The sequence below is a fragment of the Rhinatrema bivittatum genome, chromosome 4 (genome assembly GCF_901001135.1).
Source record: "Rhinatrema bivittatum chromosome 4, aRhiBiv1.1, whole genome shotgun sequence".
Taxonomy (NCBI): domain Eukaryota; kingdom Metazoa; phylum Chordata; class Amphibia; order Gymnophiona; family Rhinatrematidae; genus Rhinatrema; species Rhinatrema bivittatum.
The window spans coordinates 331,119,370-331,140,815 of NC_042618.1; the positions used below are offsets into that span (position 1 = coordinate 331,119,370).

Sequence of the window (21,446 nt, forward strand, 5' to 3'; positions counted from 1 at the left end):
GCAGGAAAGTTTAAAAAACAGAAAAAAAACCCTAAGTAGGTAGGGGTTAGGGGTCAGGGAGGAGAGGAGAGGAGAGTGGTAAAGGTAGGAAGGATAGTTAGGAGGAGAGGAAGGTTCCCTCCCAGTCCACTCCTTAATTGGGTATAGGCACCCGAGTGGTACAGTTATGCTGTTGATGAACATCTTTCAATCTAACCTCCTATATAAGTTTAAAAATGTGGCACGTGCAAAATAGCGGCCATTAGGCGCGTGGCCGGGCCGTTTGTAAAATGCGTGCAGCGCGTGCACAGCCCAGCCACGCGCGTATCTCCCAGTTTTTACGCGTGCGGGCTTCTTAAAATGTGGCCCTTAGCCAGTGCTATTACTGGCTATAGTAGCATGGGTTGTATTTAATTGTATTTAATTGTAACTTGGATTGGCCACAAGTGGAAACAGGATGCTGGGCTTGATGGTCCCTCGGTCTCTCCCAGAATAGCAACTTCTTATGTTCTTAAATTCTAATATCCGGATAAAGTTAACTGGACAGTGGACAGCTTTATTCAGTTAACTTTATCTGGCAACCGCCAGCTAATTATGGACTTTTTTTTTTAATGTAAAAATCATTAGCACAATTCAAATAACTGGATTGTTATCGGTTATCCCACCTGCTCCCTGAAATTCAATGAATGTGATCACAGAATAAATGTAACAAAACATAACTGGTTTCTTAGCAGATTAAAAAGGAGTAAAGAGAAATCCCATGGTGTCAGGCTTTCTCCAACTATTCCTTTGTTCCTTTTAGTCCCTTATAGTAACATCGCTCTGCAAATGAATCGAAGCGCAGTTGTGTGTGAGGCAAGAGGAGGGAACTCCAGAGGACAGATACACTGGTTCGATGGGTCTCGGAGAAACTGGACAAAGAGCGCCCAGACAGTGTCAAATAAAACAAAAGATGGCTTCTTCATCCTCACTAGCATCCTGCCCCTGAAACCACTTTCCATCATGGAAGAGTATTGCTGTGCAGTTGTGTACCAGCTGATGGGTAAAACAGAAGAGACGAACTCCTGCATTAGCTCCAGCGAGCGACCTGAAGATCTAGGTGAAGCTCTCTTTGATATGTTCATGTTTTCCACAGAGTTAATGGTATAAGCTAGTCGCTTGGTGCATAGTATAAGACTTCCAGCAGAACTGAGTTTTAGGCAGGCTGTGTTCAGGTGCATTCACTGCAGACAGCAGGCCCAACATAACTGGGCAATCAAAGAAAAATAATTTTTCCATATTTTTTTGCAGGATCTTGGGGTGAGTTTAATGAGCTTTTTATCTGATTGGCACAGAAAGGGAGAAAAGGCCTAATAAACCTACTCAGATTTGTGTTACATAGTATTTAGTCTGTGGAAAGAAAAATGTTGCCTATTTGATCATCTACTATGAAGGCCTCATTTCAGAATGAGCTTTGTATGTAACATAGCTGATCTTTATTTGCTGCGTGCTGTTTTGCACCTGCCACATTTTAAAACCTACAAAGCAGGTTAGATTGAAAGATATTCATCAACAGCACAGCCCCGGGGTAAATAAAATGCATACCTGTACAACTCGGATGCCTATATCCACTCCAGCACCTGCTTTAGCATTGGCATTGCCACTGCCCTGTGCAAACACCGGGACCAGAGCCCCCCTTTCATGGCCTGGTTTGGCTGTGGTTCAGCATCCCTAAAGTCAACCTTTTCAAACCTCCCTCCCTTCCACCTCCCTCCCTTCCACCTCTCCCTAGCAGTCCAATGACAGGTGAGTAGAACCAGCGACCGGTGCTCCTAACCTCTTCCTGCCACTGGCTCCTCTCTTTCCCAGGTGGTTCAGTTTACAAACAGCTGTTTCAACTATGAGAGAGAGAGAGAGCAGAGTCAGTAGCGAGAGGAGGAGGCAAGAGGAAGATAGAAGCACTGGGACACCGGCTCGGCTCTTCTGCCAGACCGGCTGCGGGGAGAGAGAAAGGGAAGACTGCAAATCTTTCTTTGGTTTCCCCAGGTTTAGTTCTAGAGGCGGTAGAAGCTCTAAAACGCTGCAGGCTATATTGGGAGTTTAAAGGGGTCAGCAGGAACAGCAGCTCTTCAGCTACAAGAGTGATGTTGGGTGGGAGCGTCAGCTTTTTTTTTTTTTCTAATCTGCATTGGGAGGGAATGGTGGCACCCCATACTGCATGATGCTCTCTGTGACTGCACAGATCACACACCCCAAAATCCAGCACTGCCTATACCCCTTATTTCATTGTTTAAAGAATATATATTTTTGAAGAGAGGGAGTGGCTTAGAGCATTCTCTTACTCTTTCAAAATAAAATAGTCTTCATATAGGAAGTATATTCTAGAAAATCTAAAGTAATAAATCTTATCATAAGACCTTTGTTCTGCAAAATAAGTCCTACACCTGCAGCTAGACTCTTTAGGACAGGGTGATACTCAATCCCTAAGCAAAGAAATGCCTCAAACTCTGCAAAACAAGAGAATCCAAGATGGAGGCTGCCTAGCCACATCAGGAGTTGAGTTTTAGCTGCTGATCCACTTTGGGGCGTGACATATTTTTTTATTTCACCCTTAAAATGCTTAAATGTACAGGCAAAGCTGGGTCTTAGGCTTCCACATCTATTCTTCCTGTGCCAGGGCACATGGCTCGCTTTCTGGGCTTCTCAGCCTCGAGCTGTCTGAAGGTGGAATGAGGAGCTCTGAGGAGGTGCCGCTGCATCTGGATGTGGATGTCATGCTCGTCCCAGTGAACGCTCCCCCCCCCCCCCAACCACCCACTAATCCAGCTGAGTCAGTAAGCTGGGGAAGAGGAGATAATCAGCCATGCAGCAAGGATGCTTATCATTTCTCTGTCAACACTTTATAAATATGTAAAAAATATATCTATACATTGAGAGAGATCGTGAGAAAGCATGATACATCTCTCTCTCTCTCTGTATATATATATATATATATACCTCTACAAGAAATTAGCCTAAGTTTTCTTTGTGTTTGTCATTTCCCTTGCAATTTCCAAGCCCCCTTGCCAATAGTGCACCAGAACCTTGATGCTATTCAACAATGAACAGCCTGTGGTATCTTAATAAATAATTATACATTATTCCATACTAATGAGAAGGAAGGCATTAATGGAAAAAAAAGAAAGAAAAAATTTCAAGTTTGGAGAAAGCAAGTATAGCAAATTGCCATTCTTACTTCTTTTTGTTTTTCTCTTGGCTACAGAAGATATCAAAAAGCCCCAAAAACTACAGTTGATTGTTATAATAGCCATTGTACTGGCCTGTGCAGCTTTAGCTGTTTATTTTCATTCCGGAAAGTGCCACGTTAAAAGAGGTAGGTGAATAAAATTTGTATAAACAGAGATGCCTGATGGCTTAGGGATTGGCAGAGCCCGAGGTGGGAGAAAAGAAGGTTTGATTCCCACCTCAGGCTCCTTCTTAGAATAGCCATGTCTAGAAATGCTGGAGAAGTAGCATTCACAACCCCTGGAGCCAAAACTGCTGTGGCCATGGTACCTATAAGCGTGGCCAGTCAGAATGGCAAATAAGGCTGGGGTGAGTTGCGTCCAGCTTTCCTGCTACAGCACAGCTGATTGCTGGAGAACTTGACCTATAATAAAGTATTTTCACGTAGTTAAGCAGCTAAATTAGCCATGATGTCTGGGTATGTCCTCCGTGCCACTAGGTGGCGGCGCTCTCTAAGTATGGTTGTCTTTCAGCTAGGCACTCCCTCCTGTATATCGCTCACTCTGCCTTAGGTACCTCAGTCTAGACTTTTCCGTGCAACAGAGTGCGCGGAGCTCTCTACTTCTCCTCACTTCAACTGATAAATAACATTAAAAAAAAAAAAGGAGAAGCTGCATCGACAGATCTCATCTTAAAAAAAAAAAAGGAGCCTCTTAATGAGCCTTGCCCTTACGAGATTTTATTTACATCTCGGGGCATTACCCTCCCCCTTCTCACAGCTGACTGCTATATTCGTCTGTCTCCTCAGTCACCCTCCCGTTTCTTCCGGGACGCACCGAGTAGAGACTGGGGGAGGGACGCTCTCGTAGCCGCTGATACACTCACCAGTCTGCTGAGAGACTGCACGCCAAAATCATAGCCTGAGTCGGAGGCTATTGCCACAGCACTGAAACATCAAGCCGCGCCGGCGCCATCGGATTTAGTCAACTTTGGCCAAAGCATTGACACGTGCACTAGAGGCACTGGGACCATCGACGCAGCTGAAGCACTGCTGGGAGCGTTGATGAATCAGCTGAAGCACCATGACCTTTATTCAGTGCGCCGGAGCACCGAAGACGCCGCTGTACCGATGTGTGCGTTGGCGGCCAGCACATCGACGCATGAGCTGGACGCATCAACGCACAAGCCAGCACATTGACAGATAAAAACATGCCGGTGCACCGACACATTGACGCAGTCACCCCAACATATGACACGACGCGCGCAGATGTGCTGGATCAGCGCTGCGGACACGCCATGACCTGCCTACAACTGTGGCCACCCTGCTGTATGCTCACACAGGAACATGGACACGAGCAACGGAAGATGGGCACACCACATATCAGCCATTGCTTGGACGCGCCGCAGCATCGGCGTGGGGCCAGAGTGTGCCGTGGCATCGGACACGGGCACCGGTTGAGCCGATGCATGAGCGTTGGTGCAAAATTCAAAACTAAAAAAAAAGAAAGGGGGAAACATCTGAGACGGCGCTGGGGCATGCTATTCTGCACACCAACCGCCTGCACAACAATTGCCTGATACAATCATGGCATTAGCTGCAAAAAAAAAAAAATGCAGAGTCAGCCAAGTATGCACCAGGGCGTCCATGCATTTGATTGCCTCGCAGCTACACGCGAGGTCATATAAAAGTGCATTAGCGGAAAAAAAATAAAATAAAATAAAAAAGAGAAGAACGGAGTCTCGCATATTGCAACCCGTTCCGTTCTTGACAGCATCCTGCCACCAAACGGTGCCATGTATTTCATTCGTATGCTAATCACGGTCACCATGCTGAGTCCAGTTCCGCATCAGTGTAATACTAGGCATTCCACAGCTTTCTTGAGGTACCTACGGAACCGGTCACTTACTACAAAAATCCACTTGACTGCCTTAACGTACTACTTAGTGAGTCACTGGGACTTTCCAAAAAAAAAAAAGAGAAGCACAGACCATTGCATCTAAAATGCTCCAGGCCTCCCTTCCAACCATCGCGCATATCTTGGGTAGGCTACGAGACAATCCATTTCCATAGATTTGGTGTCTCTTTTCAGACTTCAACAAATGCCTAGACAATCGGATGTCTTCCATGGTTGTGTTTCACAGCCATAACAGACACGGTTCCCGACATGGCGAAAGCTTACCATACAGTCTAGCATCTCCTTACCAACATCAATTTTACTGAACAATTCACAAGGCTTACAAGACAGAGAACATCAACCTTTTTTGATTAACATCTCACCAACTTCCATATATAGCATAACGTTACTTTTCAGTCTCGGCCCACTGCCGAGCATTACCAAAAAAAAAAAAGGAAGATGACCTTAAGCCTCATCCCCATTATAAGCCTCTGTCTCGCTAATCATCGTGACTACTTATTAATCAACAACAGGCGTAAAGACAGCAGACTATGCTGCCTCGCCAAACCCTGCAACCGCCGAATCCTCAATGTATAAAAAAAAAACAATCGGAGCAGGGGCAGGAATGTCTTGAGCACCATGTGAACTGCTCGGGCCTCCAGACGATTGATGTGCCATTGAGATTAGACTGGAAACCATTGCCCTTGCGTAGACTGATTCTGGCACACCGCCACCTGTGCACATACTTCTGATGAGTGACGCAGGAGACCCAACCTCCTTCCAACCTGGAAGCTCATCACTTTGGATTGTTGGGTTTTTTCCATTATAAAACATTACTCTCCATTTCTCAACCTTACTAGGTAGCTGCACAGAAACAACGTGTCTCCCCTCAAATTCCAGACTGAAGGAAATAAGTGCTCTTCTCCAAAATCACTGCATTCAGAGAGTACTCTACCAACAGATCTATCGGGGATTCTGTTCTCAATATTTCCTAATTCCCAAGAGGTCAGAAGGCCTAGTCCCATCCTAGACCTCCGTTAACTCAACAAAAATCTCTACAAGGACAAGTTCAAGGGCTTCCCACAAGTCCATTCTTCCATTTCTACGACCTAAGGATTGGCTGTGTTCCCAGAATATAAAAGATACACATACAATGCATCTAGATTCCTGGTTCTACCTATTTCCAGGCGGTCAACCAGTCACTACCAATATAAGGTCCTTTCTTTCGGCCTTCATCTGCCCCCAAGGTCTTCACAAAAGATATGGCAGTAGCAATGGCGGAACTTCATCGTAAAGGGGTGCAAATTTTTCCCTATCTAGACGATGGGCTCTTCATAGCGCCAAATCAGACTCTTCTACGGCACAATCTACTACGTACTATTTTCCTGCCTAGACAATCTAGGCCTCCCAATAATTTATGAAACATCACTTTAAAACCAACACAAACTCTACAATTCATGTGAGCAAATATTGACACAAATCAGGACAAGTCTTTCCTACCGCATCCGAGAGCATTAGCTCTCTCCACGCTGGCGTCACTTCTACTTCACAGTGCAACAGTTCTGGAATGCCAAGTCCTAACCTCATTAGGACACATGGCAGTGATCATTTACGTAGCTCCTCATACACGCCTACATATGCATCGTCTCCTATGAGGTATAAAAAGCCAATAGGATCAGATCTTCCATCCATTGTCCAACCCTATAACCATAAGAACAACAGAAGAACATGTCATGCTGGGTCAGACCAAGTGTCCATCAAGCCCAGCATCCTGTTTCCAACAGTGGCCAATCCAGGCCATAAGAACCTGGCAAGTACCCAAAAACTAAGTCTATTCCATGTTACTGTTGCTAGTAATAGCAGTGGCTATTTTATAAGTCAACTTAATTAATAGCAGGTAATGGACTTCTCCAAGAACTTATCCAATCCTTTTTTAAACACAGCTACACTAATTACACTAACCACATCCTCTTGCAACAAATTCCAGAGTTTAATTGTGCGTTGAGTGAAAAAGAACTTTCTCCGATTAGTTTTAAATGTGCCACATGCTAACTTCATGGAGTGCCCCCTAGTCTTTCTATTATCTGAAAGAGTAAATAACCAATTCACATCTACCCGTTCTAGACCTCTCATGATTTTAAACACCTGTATCATATCCCCCCTCAGCCATCTATTCTCCAAGCTAAAACGTCCTAACCTCTTTAGTCTTTCCTCAAAGGAGAGCTGTTCCATTCCCCTTATCATTTTGGTCACCCTTCTCTGTACCTTCTCCATCGCAATTATATCTTTTTTGAGATGTGGTGACCAGAATTGTACACAGTATTCAAGGTGCAGTCTCACCATGGAGCGATACAGAGGCATTATGACATTTTCCATTTTATTCACCATTCCCTTTCTAATAATTCCCAACATTCTGTTTGCTTTTTTGACTGCCGCAGCACACTGAACCGACAATTTCAATGGTAGGAGCACTGGCTGGCATGGCGCCGGCCAGCCAGTGCTCCTACCATGTGACAGGGGCCGGCCAATGGCCGGATACCCTGTCACATGGTAAGGGCAAAGGTGCATCGGCGCCATTTTATTTTTAGAACAGCTGATGCCTGGGAACGGGAAATCTCTTCCCGAGGCCCCCCTGGATCTCTCCTCTCCCCGAGGCCCCCCTGGATCTCTCCCCGAGGCCCCCCCGGACCACCAGGTAATTTTAAAAGGTTTTTGGGGGGTCGGGGGGGGGTCGATTTAAAGGGTCGGGTGGGTTGGTTTTTTTTAGCGGCACGGACCTCACTTAAAAAGAAATTAGCGATATGAATTGGAATCGGAAACGATTCCAATTCACATATCTTAACGATCAGATTCTCCCCCCCCCCCCCCCCCCCCCCCCCCCCCCCCCCCCCCAGCCGAATCTGATCGTTAAGACGATCTGGCACACGATTCACATCTCTAACAGATGGTAGTAATGATTCCTACGACAATCAATTTGCAATGTTCTACATAAGCAAAGGAGGATCAGGTTCTTGGAACCTCTGCAGAGAAGCAGTTCAGATACTAAGCTGGACTCATCACAGATCCATCCTTCTTAAAAATTTAACTTCCCGGAATACACAATTCCAGGGCAGCCAAACTGAGCAGCATTTTCATTCCCACGTATGGGAACTAGCTCAGAAGGTTGCGCAATGCGCACCACATATTCTCCATATGAGGTCTTCCTTCCATCGACCTCTTTGCAACTGAAAAACAACAGGAAGCTGGAGAACCTCTGCTCGGTGTACCTGAGCCCGCTTAGACTAGCTCCAGATGCATTCCTCATAAACTGGTCTCATGACCAACTCTATGCGTTCCCTCCGATACCTCTCAACTCATGGACAATCCAGAGATGCATCACAGAGCAGTCAAATCTAATTCTTATTGCGCCAGCATGGCCGTTACAACCATAGTACAATTATCGACTGCATCTGTCCATAACGGACCCAATTCCCCTGAACAGCATCCTCATCTTCTGACCCAGGACAATGGATCCCTACAGTATCATTTTCACTCCTCCCTCCACCTCATGGGGTGCAGGTTGAACGGATCATCTACCGCCACTTGAACTTACATCCTTCCCTCCAGAGAAAGTGGTCTCACTACACTTCCGGGTGCTCCACAACGGAAATGGACCCTCTACCTTGTCCACCAAAGCACCTTTTTTCTTACCTCTATTTCCTATACAGTGAAGGACTCGCCGCATCCTCACTGCTAGGTCACTTAAGCGCTATAACAGCTTACCATACTCCGCTAAACGGAGAATTTATTTCATATCATTCGCTTGTTTTCCACATTCATGGAGGGTGTCCACCAATAAAGACACCATCAGTAACGTGGAATATTTACATAATCAGCAAACAACAGGTGCTTCCTCCCTTTGAACCATTAGAGACTTGTAACTTTTGATATCTCTCATGGTAAGTACTTTCCTAACGGCCTTCCTATCAGCGGGACGAGTTAGTGACCTTCAAACCTTTGTTCACTACTCTCCTTATCTGTATTCCATCATCTCAGGGTGACCTTATGAATTCACCCTAAATTTCTACCAAAGATAATATCTAGTTTCCATCTCGACCAAACTATCACCTTACCCATTTGTCATCCAAGACCTCATGAAAATGACAATGAGAAGAACTTACTTACATTGGACGATAAGTATGCGTTTCCCTATTGTACACAGCGCACACATTCACCAAACAGTCCTTCGCAACTGTTTCTTTCGTTCATTCCTAATGCTAAAGGATATCCAATCACAAAGAGAATGTTTTCCACCTGGATGTCCAATGGTTTACAAATTTGTTACCATAAACGATCGCAGTCGCTATCTACAACTGCAAAATGCATCAAGTACAGCCGTGGCGACCTCAGTTGCCCACTTTCATGAAGCACCTATCATGCACATCTGTAAAATGGCGATGTTGTCAACTTTACATACTTTCACATCCCATTACTGCTTAGATTAGCAAGCTGCAGATGATGCGCTTTTGTGACGAACTACCCTGCAGGAGAGCACATGTACCTCACATAAACAGCCTTCATAGGAACTGTCTGCCAATACATCCTGTAATGAGCACCATAAACAAAGAAAAATAACATCAACTGCTCAATACATCTGCTGGGGACTCCCAGACAGAAAGCTAATTCAGCTGCTTATCTACATGAAAAGAGCAAGTTTGCTTAACGTAAACTGTGTTTTCCGTAGATAGCAGATGAATTAGCCATGCTGACCCGCCCGCCTCCCTGGACAGTTCTGACATGGCATAACACTTGCTTTGATACAGACTGAGGTACCTCAGGCAGAGCGAGCGATATACAGGAGGAAGTGCCTAGCTGAAAGACTTAACCATACTTAGAGAGCTCTGCCACCTAGTGGCATGGAGGACGTACCCAGACAGCATGGCTAATTCATCTGCTATCTACGGAAAACACCGTTTATGGTAAGCAAACTTGCTCTTTGTGTGCTATTAAACTAAAAAATACTAAAGCGAGTGTTGGTGATGAATCTCTGATGAGAACTTAAATAAAAGAAGTGAGACGAGGATTTCCAGAATATAAACCAAAAAGAATATGTAAAGAATTGTTATTCCAGGGGCGTGATTTACTAAGCTTTTTTCCCATAGACACAGAATGGGCAAAAAGCCAAAGAGACAGATATCAAAAGATTGTTGAGTGACTCAATTTAGGATCTAACCGGGTCATTTATCATTTTGCGTTAAGGCCCTAATGCATACAAAATTGCATATGCTGTTTGGCAGAGAGAGAGAGAGAAAGTCCCATGTCAATCTACTATTTATATCACTGTAAGAGGGGGGCACGTTTAACTCAGAGTGGGGTTTGGGGGGGTGGGGCAGTTTGGGGGGGGGGGCAATTTTACATACACAGTAGGAGTTACAAACAGCAAAGTTGAAATCACTGAAGAATTTCTGCTGTTCAAATCAATGAAAGGTTGATTTATACAATGCACTCTCTACCTAGCTTCAAACAGGTAAGTAGTGCAACAAGCTAGGTAGAGAGGGCATTGTTCAAATCAACTTCTTTTGTACATTTCATCGATTTGAACAGCAGAAATTCTGGAATGAAAGAGTGTATGAAGACCAAAAGACCATGTTTGGACTAATTCTTTCTTCAGACTGGGACCTCAGGAAAGGAGGATGAGTACCTAATTGCTAAACAAGTTAGCAAAATTAATTTTGTCATCTCGTGGACTGAAATAGTAATGATATTATCTTTTAAACAGAAAAAAAGTGATGAACAGCATGAATATTGTAAGACTTAAAGTGATTTCTAACGATCCTCTACAGTTATTCCGAGGGTGGTCCTCAGAGCCATTTCCACTGCTTTATCCATGGGAATGGCCCATTTAAAATGTACCACCCGATATGAATGTAAACTTAGGCTTGTATATCCTGTTCATGCTTAAGTTGAGTGGAAGTATTCCCAGGGCAGAACCAGGGAGGGATTTGAAGTTATGTGCATAGTTAACAAATTTCAAAAGTCTATGGGCTGGATTTTAAGAGGTACACGCGGGCATACATTTGTGCACGCAACCCGACGCACACAAATGTACGCCCGATTTTATAACATGCGTGCGCAAGGGGGTGCACAATTGTGCAACTTGCGCGCACCGAGCCGTGCAGCCTTCCTCTGTTCCCTCCCACCCCTCCACCTTCCCCTCCCTTACCCACCCACAGCCCTACCTAAACCCCCCTTACCTTTATCCTATAAGTTGTACCTGCCTCCGGGCAGGCGTAGGTTGCGCACGCCGGCCGACAGCCGGCCCGTGATCTCAGGCACAGCGGCAAATGGCAGCTGTGCCTGGAGACTCGTCCCACCCCAGACCACCCTGCCCCACCCATTCCCGCCCCTTTTTTCAAGCTCTGGGACATACGCATGTCCCGGGGCTTGCGGCGTCATTGGGCCTATGCCAAATAGGCTCGGCGCGCATAACCCCCCTGTGTGCATAAATCCAGCCAGATTTACGTACGCAGAGCTTTTAAAATCTGCCCCTATATGTAAATTGTCCATAGATCTCTCTGCACACATAAAGGCAGGTGTAATTGTGTGCAGGTAAATTTGGTGGGATAATTTTCAATGTGGACTTATGCATGTACCTATGCATGGAATTATATGCTTGGCATAATGTACAAGCTTATTTGCCACGTAATTTAGGAAGGCTATTATAAACGTATCCCCAGTATGTACCGTACTGAGGCCAAAACAAAATGTACATTGTATACACAAAAGGTAATTATACAGAATTACTGATTCCGTAACACACATATTTAATGTTTCTAACAAATTTCTTAAATATTGCTTTATTTAGGAAGGAGGCTTTCAGAGTTTGTTGAATATAATGATGGTAAGATATTTTGACAGCGTGGATCTCAGGATCAGTGATCTGGTGGTGGTAGTAGTCAGTTCTATAAATATCTTGCTTCCTCTGCAAAAACTTTCATTTTGCTTGTTAATTCCTTACACTGCTCCTCTTTAATTCACCTAAATTCCTGGAGCAAGCCAAGTTAATAGAAGGCACAAAGCATTTCTCACCAGGAGGAGATAATTGAAGAAAGTTACAGTTAGAGAATTAAGAGGTGACAGAAGGATGGAAAATACCAAGGGCCTGGCTTTAAGAAGCATTTACACGCTTAAAATTGGGTTTTACATGTGTAAATGCACTTTACTCGTGTAAGTGGGTTTTTGAAAATTGCTACAATAATAGTTACATTTACCCATGTAAAGCCTTTTGAAAATTACTCCCCCCCCCCCCCCAGGAGATCCATATTCTAACACAGTCCAGATAACAATGTTAGTCATAAAATTATCTGGCTAACTTTAGAGACTTATTCAATAGGATATAACCTGCTATCTTACAGTTAGCCAGCTAATTTTTAACTGGCTAACTTTAGGATAGCACTTTGGTCCAATTAGACTTAGCCGGCTATGTTTACCGGGTAATTGAATATCAAAGTTAACTGGTTAACATGGCTGACTAACTCAACTCCTCCCACTTATAACCCTGGAATGCCCCTAACTTAACCAGCTAAATTCAAATCATCTAACCTATTAGCCAGCTAGAATTTAGCCGGCTAAATGCTTTTGAATATGGACTTCTAAAGGAATCTGGGAGAATGTGATGCTGAGAAATAAGACTAAGAGAACAGGAAGAGGTCACAATGAGAAAAGACAGGGAGAGTCTGATCAGTGGTGGGACCAGTTCTTCTGTACCCGGGACAGAATAATTTTACTCATCCCCATACCCAGCAGCTATCCCCACTCTCCACTCCAACCCCTACCCAGTAGCTGCCATCTCTCTCTCTCTCTCCAACTATGGCCTGCCCAGCAACAGCCCTTCTCTGTCTATCCCAAGCCCACCCTCTCCTAGCAGCATCCTCCCTCTCTCTCCTACCCCATCCTAGAAGCATTCCCCTTCCCGTTCTCTCTCTCACTCTCTCTTTCTCTCCCCCCTTCATCCCATAGGTGTAGTTTGTATGCATAGTTTGGGGTGGCAAGGACTAGGAAGGTTTTACTGGGTGGAGAGGGAAGGTAGATAGACTCAGCCTTAGCCTGGAGTACTGGGTTGGAACTGATCCTATTCCCTGTGTCTACTCCTATGGTTCACGCCTGCCCAGTTGCAGCCTCCTTTCTCCCTCTCCTCACAGGACAAACCAGAGGCAGTTGTCTTTAGAATGGTACAATTTGCCACTGATTAATGGATATTTGTCACAGCTATCCAAATTTCATGTTTTAACTTAGCAATTTTTTTACCTTCTTAAAGTTTTGTTATTCTGTTTAACAATATGTAAATTAAATGCTAGATTTCCAACCTTTCCTTATACAAAATAATACAACTTGCAGGCTTTTACTTGAGTCATGTTCTGAAAGTTTGAACCTTGAACATAAGAGCATAAGAAATTGTCATGCTGGGTCAGACCAAGGGTCCATCAAGCCCAGCATCCTGTTTCCATCAGAGGCCAAATCAGGCCACAAGAACCTGGCAATTACCCAAACACCAAGAAGATCCCATGCTACTGATGCAATTAATAGCAGTGGCTATTCCCTAAGTAAATTTGATTAATAGCAGTTAATGGACTTCTCCTCCAAGAACTTATCCAAACCTTTTTTGAACCCAGCTACACTAACTGCACTAACCACATCCTCTGGCAACAAATTCCAGAGCTTAATTGTGCATTGAGTGAAAAAGAATTTTCTCAGATTTGTTTTAAATGTGCTACTTGCTAACTTCATGGAGTGCCCCCTAGTCCTTCTATTATCCGAAAGTGTAAATAACCGATTCACATCTACTCGTTCAAGACGTCTCATGATCTTCAAGACCTCTATCATATCCCCCCTCAGCCATTTCTTCTCCAAGCTGAACAGGCCTAACCTCTGCAGCCTTTCCTCATAGGAGAGCTGTTCCATCCCCTTTATCTTTTTGGTTGCCCTTCTCTGTACCTTCTCCATCGCAATTATATTTTTTTTGGGATGCGGTGACCAGAATTGTACACAGTATTCAAGGTGCAATCTCACCATGGAGAGATACAGAGGCATTATGACATTTTCCATTTTATTAACCATTCCCTTCCTAATAATTCCTAACATTCTATTTGCTTTTTTGACTGCTGCAGCACACTGAGCCGACGATTTTAAAGTATTATCCACTATGATGCCTAGATCTTTTTCCTGGGTGGTAGTTCTTAATATGGAACCTAACATCGTGTAACTACAGCAAGGGTTATTTTTCCTTATATGCAACACCTTGCACTTGTCCACATTAAATTTCATCTGCCATTTGGATGCCCAATCTTCCAGTCTTGCAAGGTCTTCCTGTAATGTATCACAATCCGCTTGTGATTTAACTACTCTGAATAATTTTGTATCATCCGCAAATTTCATAACCACACTCGTCATATTCCTTTTCAGATCATTTATAAATATATTGAAAAGCACCGGTCCAAGTACAGATTCCTGAGGCACTCCACTGTTTACCCTTTTCCACTAAGAAAACTGACCATTTAATCCTACTCTCTGTTTTCTGTCTTTTAACCAGTTTGTAATCCACGAAAGAACATCTCCTCCTATTCCAAGACTTTTTAGTTTCCTTACAAGTCTCTCATGAGGGACTTTGTCAAACGCCTTCTGAAAATCCAAATACACTACATCTATCGGTTCACCTTTATCCACATGTTTATTAACCCCTTCAAAAAAATGAAGCAGATTTGTTAGGCAAGACTTCCCTTGGGTAAATCCATGTTGACTGTGTCCCATTAAATCATGTCTTTCTATATGCTCTACGATTTTGATCTTTAGAATAGTTTCCACTCTTTTTCCCGGCACTGAGGTCAGGCTCACTGGTCTATAGTTATCCGGATCATCCCTGGAGCCCTTTTTAAATATTGGGGTTACATTAGTCACCCTCCAGTCTTCAGGTACAATGGATGATTTTAATGATAGGTTACAAATTTTAACTAATAGATCAGAAATTTCATTTTTTAGTTCCTTCAGTACCCTAGGATGCATACCATCCAGTCCAGGTGATTTGCTACTCTAGTTTGTCAATCTGGCCTACTACATCTTCCCAGTTCACAGTGATTTCATTCAGTTCTTCTGACTCATCACCCTTGAAAACCATCTCCGGAACTGATATCTCCCCAACATCCTCATTAATAAACACAGAAGCAAAGAATTAATTTAATCTTTCTGCAATAGCCTTATCTTCCCTAAGAGCCCCTTTATCCCCTGGGTCATTTAATGGTCCAACTGACTCTCTCACAGGTTTCTTGCTTTGGATATATTTTTAAAAGTTTTTATTATGAGTTTTTGCCTCTATGGCCAACTTCATTTCAAATTCTCTCTTCGCCTGTCTTATCAATGTTTTACACTTACCTTGACAATGCTTATGTTTTATCCTATTTTCTTCAGATGGATCCTTCTTCCAATTTTTGAAGGATGTTTTTTTTGGCTAAAATAGCCTCTTTCACCTCACCATTTAACCATGACGGTAATCGTTTTGCCTTCCTTCCACCTTTCTTAATATGTGGAATACATATGGACTGCACCTCTAGGATTGTATTTTTAAACAATGTCCATGCCTGTTGAACACTTTTAACCTTTGCAGCTGCACTTTTCAGTTTTTTCTAACTATTTTCCTCATTTTATCAAAATTTCCCTTTTGAAAATTTAGTGTTAGAGCTGTAGATTTACTTATTGTCCCCCTTCCAATTATTAGTTTAAATTTGATCATGTTATGATCACTGTTGCCAAGATGCCCCACGACCATTAACTCTCTCACCAAATCCTGCGTTCCACTAAGAATTAAATCTAAAATAGCTCCCTCTCTTGTTGGTTCCTGAACCAAATGCTCCATGAAGCAGTAATTTATTACATCCAGGAACTTTATGTTTCTAGCAAGTCCTGATGTTACTTTACCCAATCAATATTGGGGTAATTGAAATCTCCCATCATTATTGCACTGCCAAATTGGTTTGCTTCCCTGATTTCTCTTAGAATTTCATTATCTGTCTGACCATTTTGTCCAGGTGGACGGTAACATACTCCTATCACTATACTCTTACCCAATACACATCGGATTTCTACCCATATAGATTCTACTGAGCATTTAGTCTCTTGTATGATCTTTCTTTATCCTGTTGGACTCTCTACCCTCCTGGACATAAAGTGCCACGCCCCCACCAAGTTGTTCCTCCCTATCATTGCGATATAATTTGTAGCTTGATATAGCACTGTCCCATTGGTTATCCTCCTTCCACCAAGTCTCTGTGATGCCAATTATGTCATTCTCATCATTTAATGCTATACACTCTAACTCTCCCATCTTACTTCTTAGACTTCTGGCATTGGCATACAGACATTTCAAAGTGTGTTTTTTGTTTGTATTAACCTGCTTTTCAGTTGCTAGGGATAATTTGGAAATCATTAGCTTTGGTGATTTTTTACATATAGGCATTTGGACTTCGTTTGCTTTTATTGGAACCTCTATGTTGGGATGCCTTAACTCTCCTGTTCCATTAGTATCCTTCAAGTATACATTTCTCCGAACCATGCACTGCTAGTGAATGTCGTCTTTCCCCCTTGTTCTACTTTAAAAGCTGCTCTATCTCCTTTTTGAAAGTTAGTGCCAGCAGCTTGGTTCCACTCTGGTTAAGGTGGAGCTCATCCTTTTGGAAATGTCTCCCCCTTCCTTACAGAACTGAATTCCTCTTCCCTGCACCATCGTCTCATCCACGCATTGAAACTCTGGAGCTCTGCCTGCCTCTGGGGACCTGCACGTGGAACAGGAAGCATTTCAGAGAATGCCACCCTGGAGGTTCTGGATTTCAGCTTTCTACCTAAAATCCTAAATTTGGCTTCCAGAACCTCTCTCCCATATTTTCCTATGTCATTGGTGCCCACATGTACCACGATAGCCGGCTCCTCCCCAGCACTGTCTATAATCCTATCTAGGTGATGCGTGAGGTCTGCCACCTTTGCACCAGGCAGGCAAGTTACCAGGTGGTCCTCACGTTCATCAGCCACCGTGCTATCTACATTTCTAATAATTGAATCAACAACTATGATGGCCAGCATAACCCTTTCCTCCTGGGCAGTAGCCCTCAGTGCGAGAGGACAATACATCATCTGGAGAGCAGGTCCTTGCTACAGGATCACTTCCTGCTACACCAGGGTGATGTTCTCCTACTGGGAGACTTTTCTGATCCAAGGCAGCACTGGGGCTCCCAGACTGGATTTGGGACTTGGCTACTATGTCCCTGAAAGTCTCATCAATGTACCTCTGTGTCTGCCTCAGCTCCTCCAAGTCTGCTACTCTAGCATCCAGAGATCGGACTCGTTCCCTGAGAGCCAGGAGCTCTTTGCACTGAGTGCACACATACAGTCTCTCACCGGCGGGAAAAAATCATACATGTGACATTCAATGCAAAAGACTGGAAAGCCCCCCTCTTGCTGCTGGACCGCTGCCTTCATCTTAATTTTATTGAGTTCCTAGTTAAGTTTAGGATACTAAGGGAGTTGGAATTATACTTAAAATTTACAGGAGTATTTACTAATTAATCTGCTATTTAAGTTTAGGATACTAATGGAGTTGGAATTAGAGTACTTTAAATTTACAGGTGAATTTACTAATTAATCAGCTAGTGTCCTACAAGGGGATGATAAAACTTTCAGTAAGGGCTGGTACAATAGTATGATTTAGATAACACCCTGATTGATTTTTAATGAGAAAGTGTCTCTTGCCTAAAAATCAAGGATTGAGTGGGTGGGAAGACATACACTAGATTTAACTATCTCTGGCTTACTTACTACCTCAGACATACACAAACTCTAAAGAATATATTTCTCTATTTCACCTTTCACCAAACTTTTATAAGTCCAAAGATTTCCCAAAGCTATACTTACCATTCCTCTTTAATCACCATTAAATTGATCTTCACTCAGTTAATTGAAGGGTTTGAGATTTGTGTGCCTCCAGTCCTCTTCTGCCGCAAAGGGTGTGGGGCCTCTGGAAGTTGGGGCTGTGAAATTCAATCCCTGGAATGCTTGCAGTGACCTCTGGACTCCTCTCCCGGTGGATGCTGGGAGCAGTATGCAGATGAGCCTTCCGGTCCTCTTCTACTTCCTTTGCTTAATCGCGCTATCATCTCTGTCCAACCATTTTGTTGGTTTCTTTTTGCAAATGTAAGGTTTTTTTGGCAGACTAATACAGTACCCCTGCTCCGCTTCCTTAGTTTACTCAGCTTTTAAAAATCTGCTTTGTGTCATGTGATCCCAAAGGATCCTAAGGTGTCATTATGGGACATACCAGATTTTGATCTTACTGAAAGCTTGTGGGAGTTTGATTCTCCAAATCATAATTGCAGCAAGATGTGAACTTGCTCAGCACTGGGAATGTGTTCATTTACCTGGAAAGACCAAACTACAATGAATGATTTGGCATTCATTGTGCCATTCTTAGGAATGAAATCTTATTGAATTTCAATGTGATGTGGGTGCCATTTGAGAAATGGTGTGCCATGGTGTAGCCCTGTGTTATGTTTTCTGTGGCTATCTTGAAGGTAGGGAGGGAGGAGGGGGTTCTAGGGAATTCTGATGGGGGGGAGTACTTCTTATTATGCTGTTGTGTTTATTGTGATTTCTGTTGGATTTTCAATAAATATTCAATTTAAAAAAATCAGCTTTGCATGATCTCTCACATTTTTTCCCTGTGTTTTAATGTAGATAAAGAATTGTTCACCCGCAGCACAAGAGGAAAGCATGAATCTCCAAGCTGAGAAGAAGATGGCATGGGAAATGAAAGCCCCTCCAACACTGAATAGGGGAGTTTTGAGATCTATTGCAAAATGCAACACACCAATTTAGGCAAGGAAAAGCACGCCCTTTTTGCATATTCAGCCAATCAGTGGTTTCTAAACTAGACTGATGCACTGTGTATAATTGTGTGCAACTTTCTTGAGGTGGTAAACAGAGGTTATACGGACTGTAAAGTTACAGCATTTCTTTTAATCCCATAGAAGGACTAGGGGAGCACTCCATGAAGTTAGCATGTGGCACATTTAAAACTAATCGGAGAAAGTTCTTTTTCACTCAATGCACAATTAAACTCTGGATTGGAATTTGTTGCCAGGGGATGTGGTTAGTGCAGTTAGTGTAGGTGTGTTTAAAAAAGGTTTGGATAAGTTCTTGGAGAAGTCCATTACCTGCTATTAATCAAGTTGATAGCCACTGCTATTACTAGCAACAGTAGCATGGGATAGACTTAGATTTTGGGTTCTTGACAGGTTCTTATGGCCTGGATTGGCCACGGTTGGAAACAGGATGCTGGGCTTGATGAACCCTTGGTCTGACCCAGTATGGCATTTTCTTATGTTCTTACTTGTATAATATGTATAAATTCCAATGGTGAATGTGAGACTTTTGTTGGACACATTATTAAATTTACTTTTAGAGAAAATCATTTGGTCTAAACGGAAACTGTAAATTCCTCTTCATTTAAGGAGCCTTGTCCATCACTGTACATTCCAGGATTCTCAGTCTCATGAATTACTGGTGGCCCACAACAAGGGGGTCTCTGTATGGTGCTGTTTTACTGATGGCGGGGGGGGGGGAGTGGTGCACACCTTTCCCAATTGGTCTTTGCCAGGTTTAATAACAGCAAAAGGATCCAGAAAACTGTAGCAGGCATGACTGTTCTCCAGATCAATGTTTCTTAACCACCCATCCACAGACTGGTACCAGTCCCTGGCAGCATTTCTGCTGCTCCTTCAGAGTGACGGAAATTGCAAGAGGATGAGGAGGAAGCATGACCTGCTCTGCAGAGGCACATGATGGACTGCACCCTACACACACTCAGCAGAGACTTTTCCAGCCCTCCCCCTTCACCTCTCTGGCCTTGCCCTGTAGACTTTTTTTCCAGTTGGAGGCCAGACCTGTGGCCCCCCCTCCCCCCCCCCCCATCTTTGGTGAAGGGAGCAGCTGCAGCTGAATCCTAATGAACCAATGTGAAACTGAGTCAGCGCCTGCACTGCTCTGCCTCCCATGAAGAAGTGAGGAGGGGATGGGGCTACTGCGTGACCTGAGAGCAGCGCAGATACTGACTTAGGGGCCATTGCGATATCATGTGCTGAGCTCAACGTGCCAGATGCACACATTTTAACCCTCAAAAATTAACACCAGCCCAGAGCTGGTGTTAAGTTTTGAGGCACTCCAAGCCATGCTCAGAAAAGCAAAAAATACAGCTTTTCTGTGGTTCCTCCTATTTAATATCGTTGCGATACTAAGCAGGAAGAACTAGTGTGCGCATTCGTTTGCAAAGAAATAGGAAATAAAGACGATATTTCCTATTTCGTTGCATTTCAGGAAGCAAACAAAACGAAAGGAAAACCCACAAAATTTTGTTTTTTTGGGGGGGAGAAAGGGCACATTTATTAAAAAAAAACAAACGCCAAACTCACTCCAACCCTTCAAGTTTAATTTACTACAAACCCCCACCCTCCCGACCCCGCCAAGACTTGCTGAAAGTCCCTTGTGGTCCAGCGGGGGGTCCCAGGAGCGATCTCCCACTCTCGGGCTGTCGGCTGCCAGTAATCAAAATGGCGCCAGTGGCCCTTTGCCCTTACCATGTGACAGGGGCTACCGGTGCCATTGGTCGGCCCCTGTCACATGGTAGGAGCAATGGATGGCCCGCGCCATTTTTTAAGATACTTAGGGTACTTAGGAATCATGTCTGTGGCAAGGTGAGGTGGCTTCCACAGGAGTGTTGGGGGGGTACTTTTTGCCACTGCCTTTATTTTTGTCATCTGAGGTGGCTGCCTCACCTTGCCTAATGATAAAACAATGTAAGTTATTAGTCTAACGTGCGTTGGCCCAGAGCAGTAATTTAGAAGGCAAAAAGTAATGTTGCAGCCACCAAACTGAACAGATAGTGAATTGGAAAGAGTGTACACACAAGTACCTTAGGCAACAAATGTATTTCAGTCATTTTTTGAATACTAACAGTAACAAGTCTCTTTGGGTGACAAAGCAAGAATATGAAAAAGTCAGTCTATTCCTTTTTTTGCATAAATCTACTTGTAGTATGTAATGCTTACAAATGTAATTACCACATAAAATTATTTGTATGAACAAAGTTATTCTAAGACAATCTTTAATGGCTGAAAAAAAACTGTATATAAAGTAAAATAAAATGTAGTGTCTTGCTCTGTTTTTAAAAATTCAGTTTTTCATTCATTCATGGGTAAATATTTTGGTAATTGCACACAACTGCCAGAAGTAGCATATGGATTTCGGTTTCTTACCCTCTGGACCTTCATATCAAAAATTAGTCAAATGAGGATG

The 21,446-nt window shown here is 43.4% G+C and overlaps 1 protein-coding gene across 1 annotated transcript in view; it reads left to right on the forward strand.

Moving 5' to 3' along the window:
- The window catches only part of LOC115090828, a 41,839-nt gene extending 22,599 nt beyond the window's left edge, over positions 1–19,240 (forward strand). Inside the window, exons 4-7 of the mRNA XM_029600380.1 lie at positions 782–1,078; positions 3,221–3,331; positions 11,923–11,958; positions 18,831–19,240. Of these exons, the coding sequence (XP_029456240.1) occupies positions 782–1,078; positions 3,221–3,331; positions 11,923–11,958; positions 18,831–18,883 (497 nt within the window). The 3' untranslated portion in view covers positions 18,884–19,240. The remainder of the gene's footprint in view (positions 1–781; positions 1,079–3,220; positions 3,332–11,922; positions 11,959–18,830) is intronic.
- Positions 19,241–21,446: the final 2,206 nt, after the last annotated feature.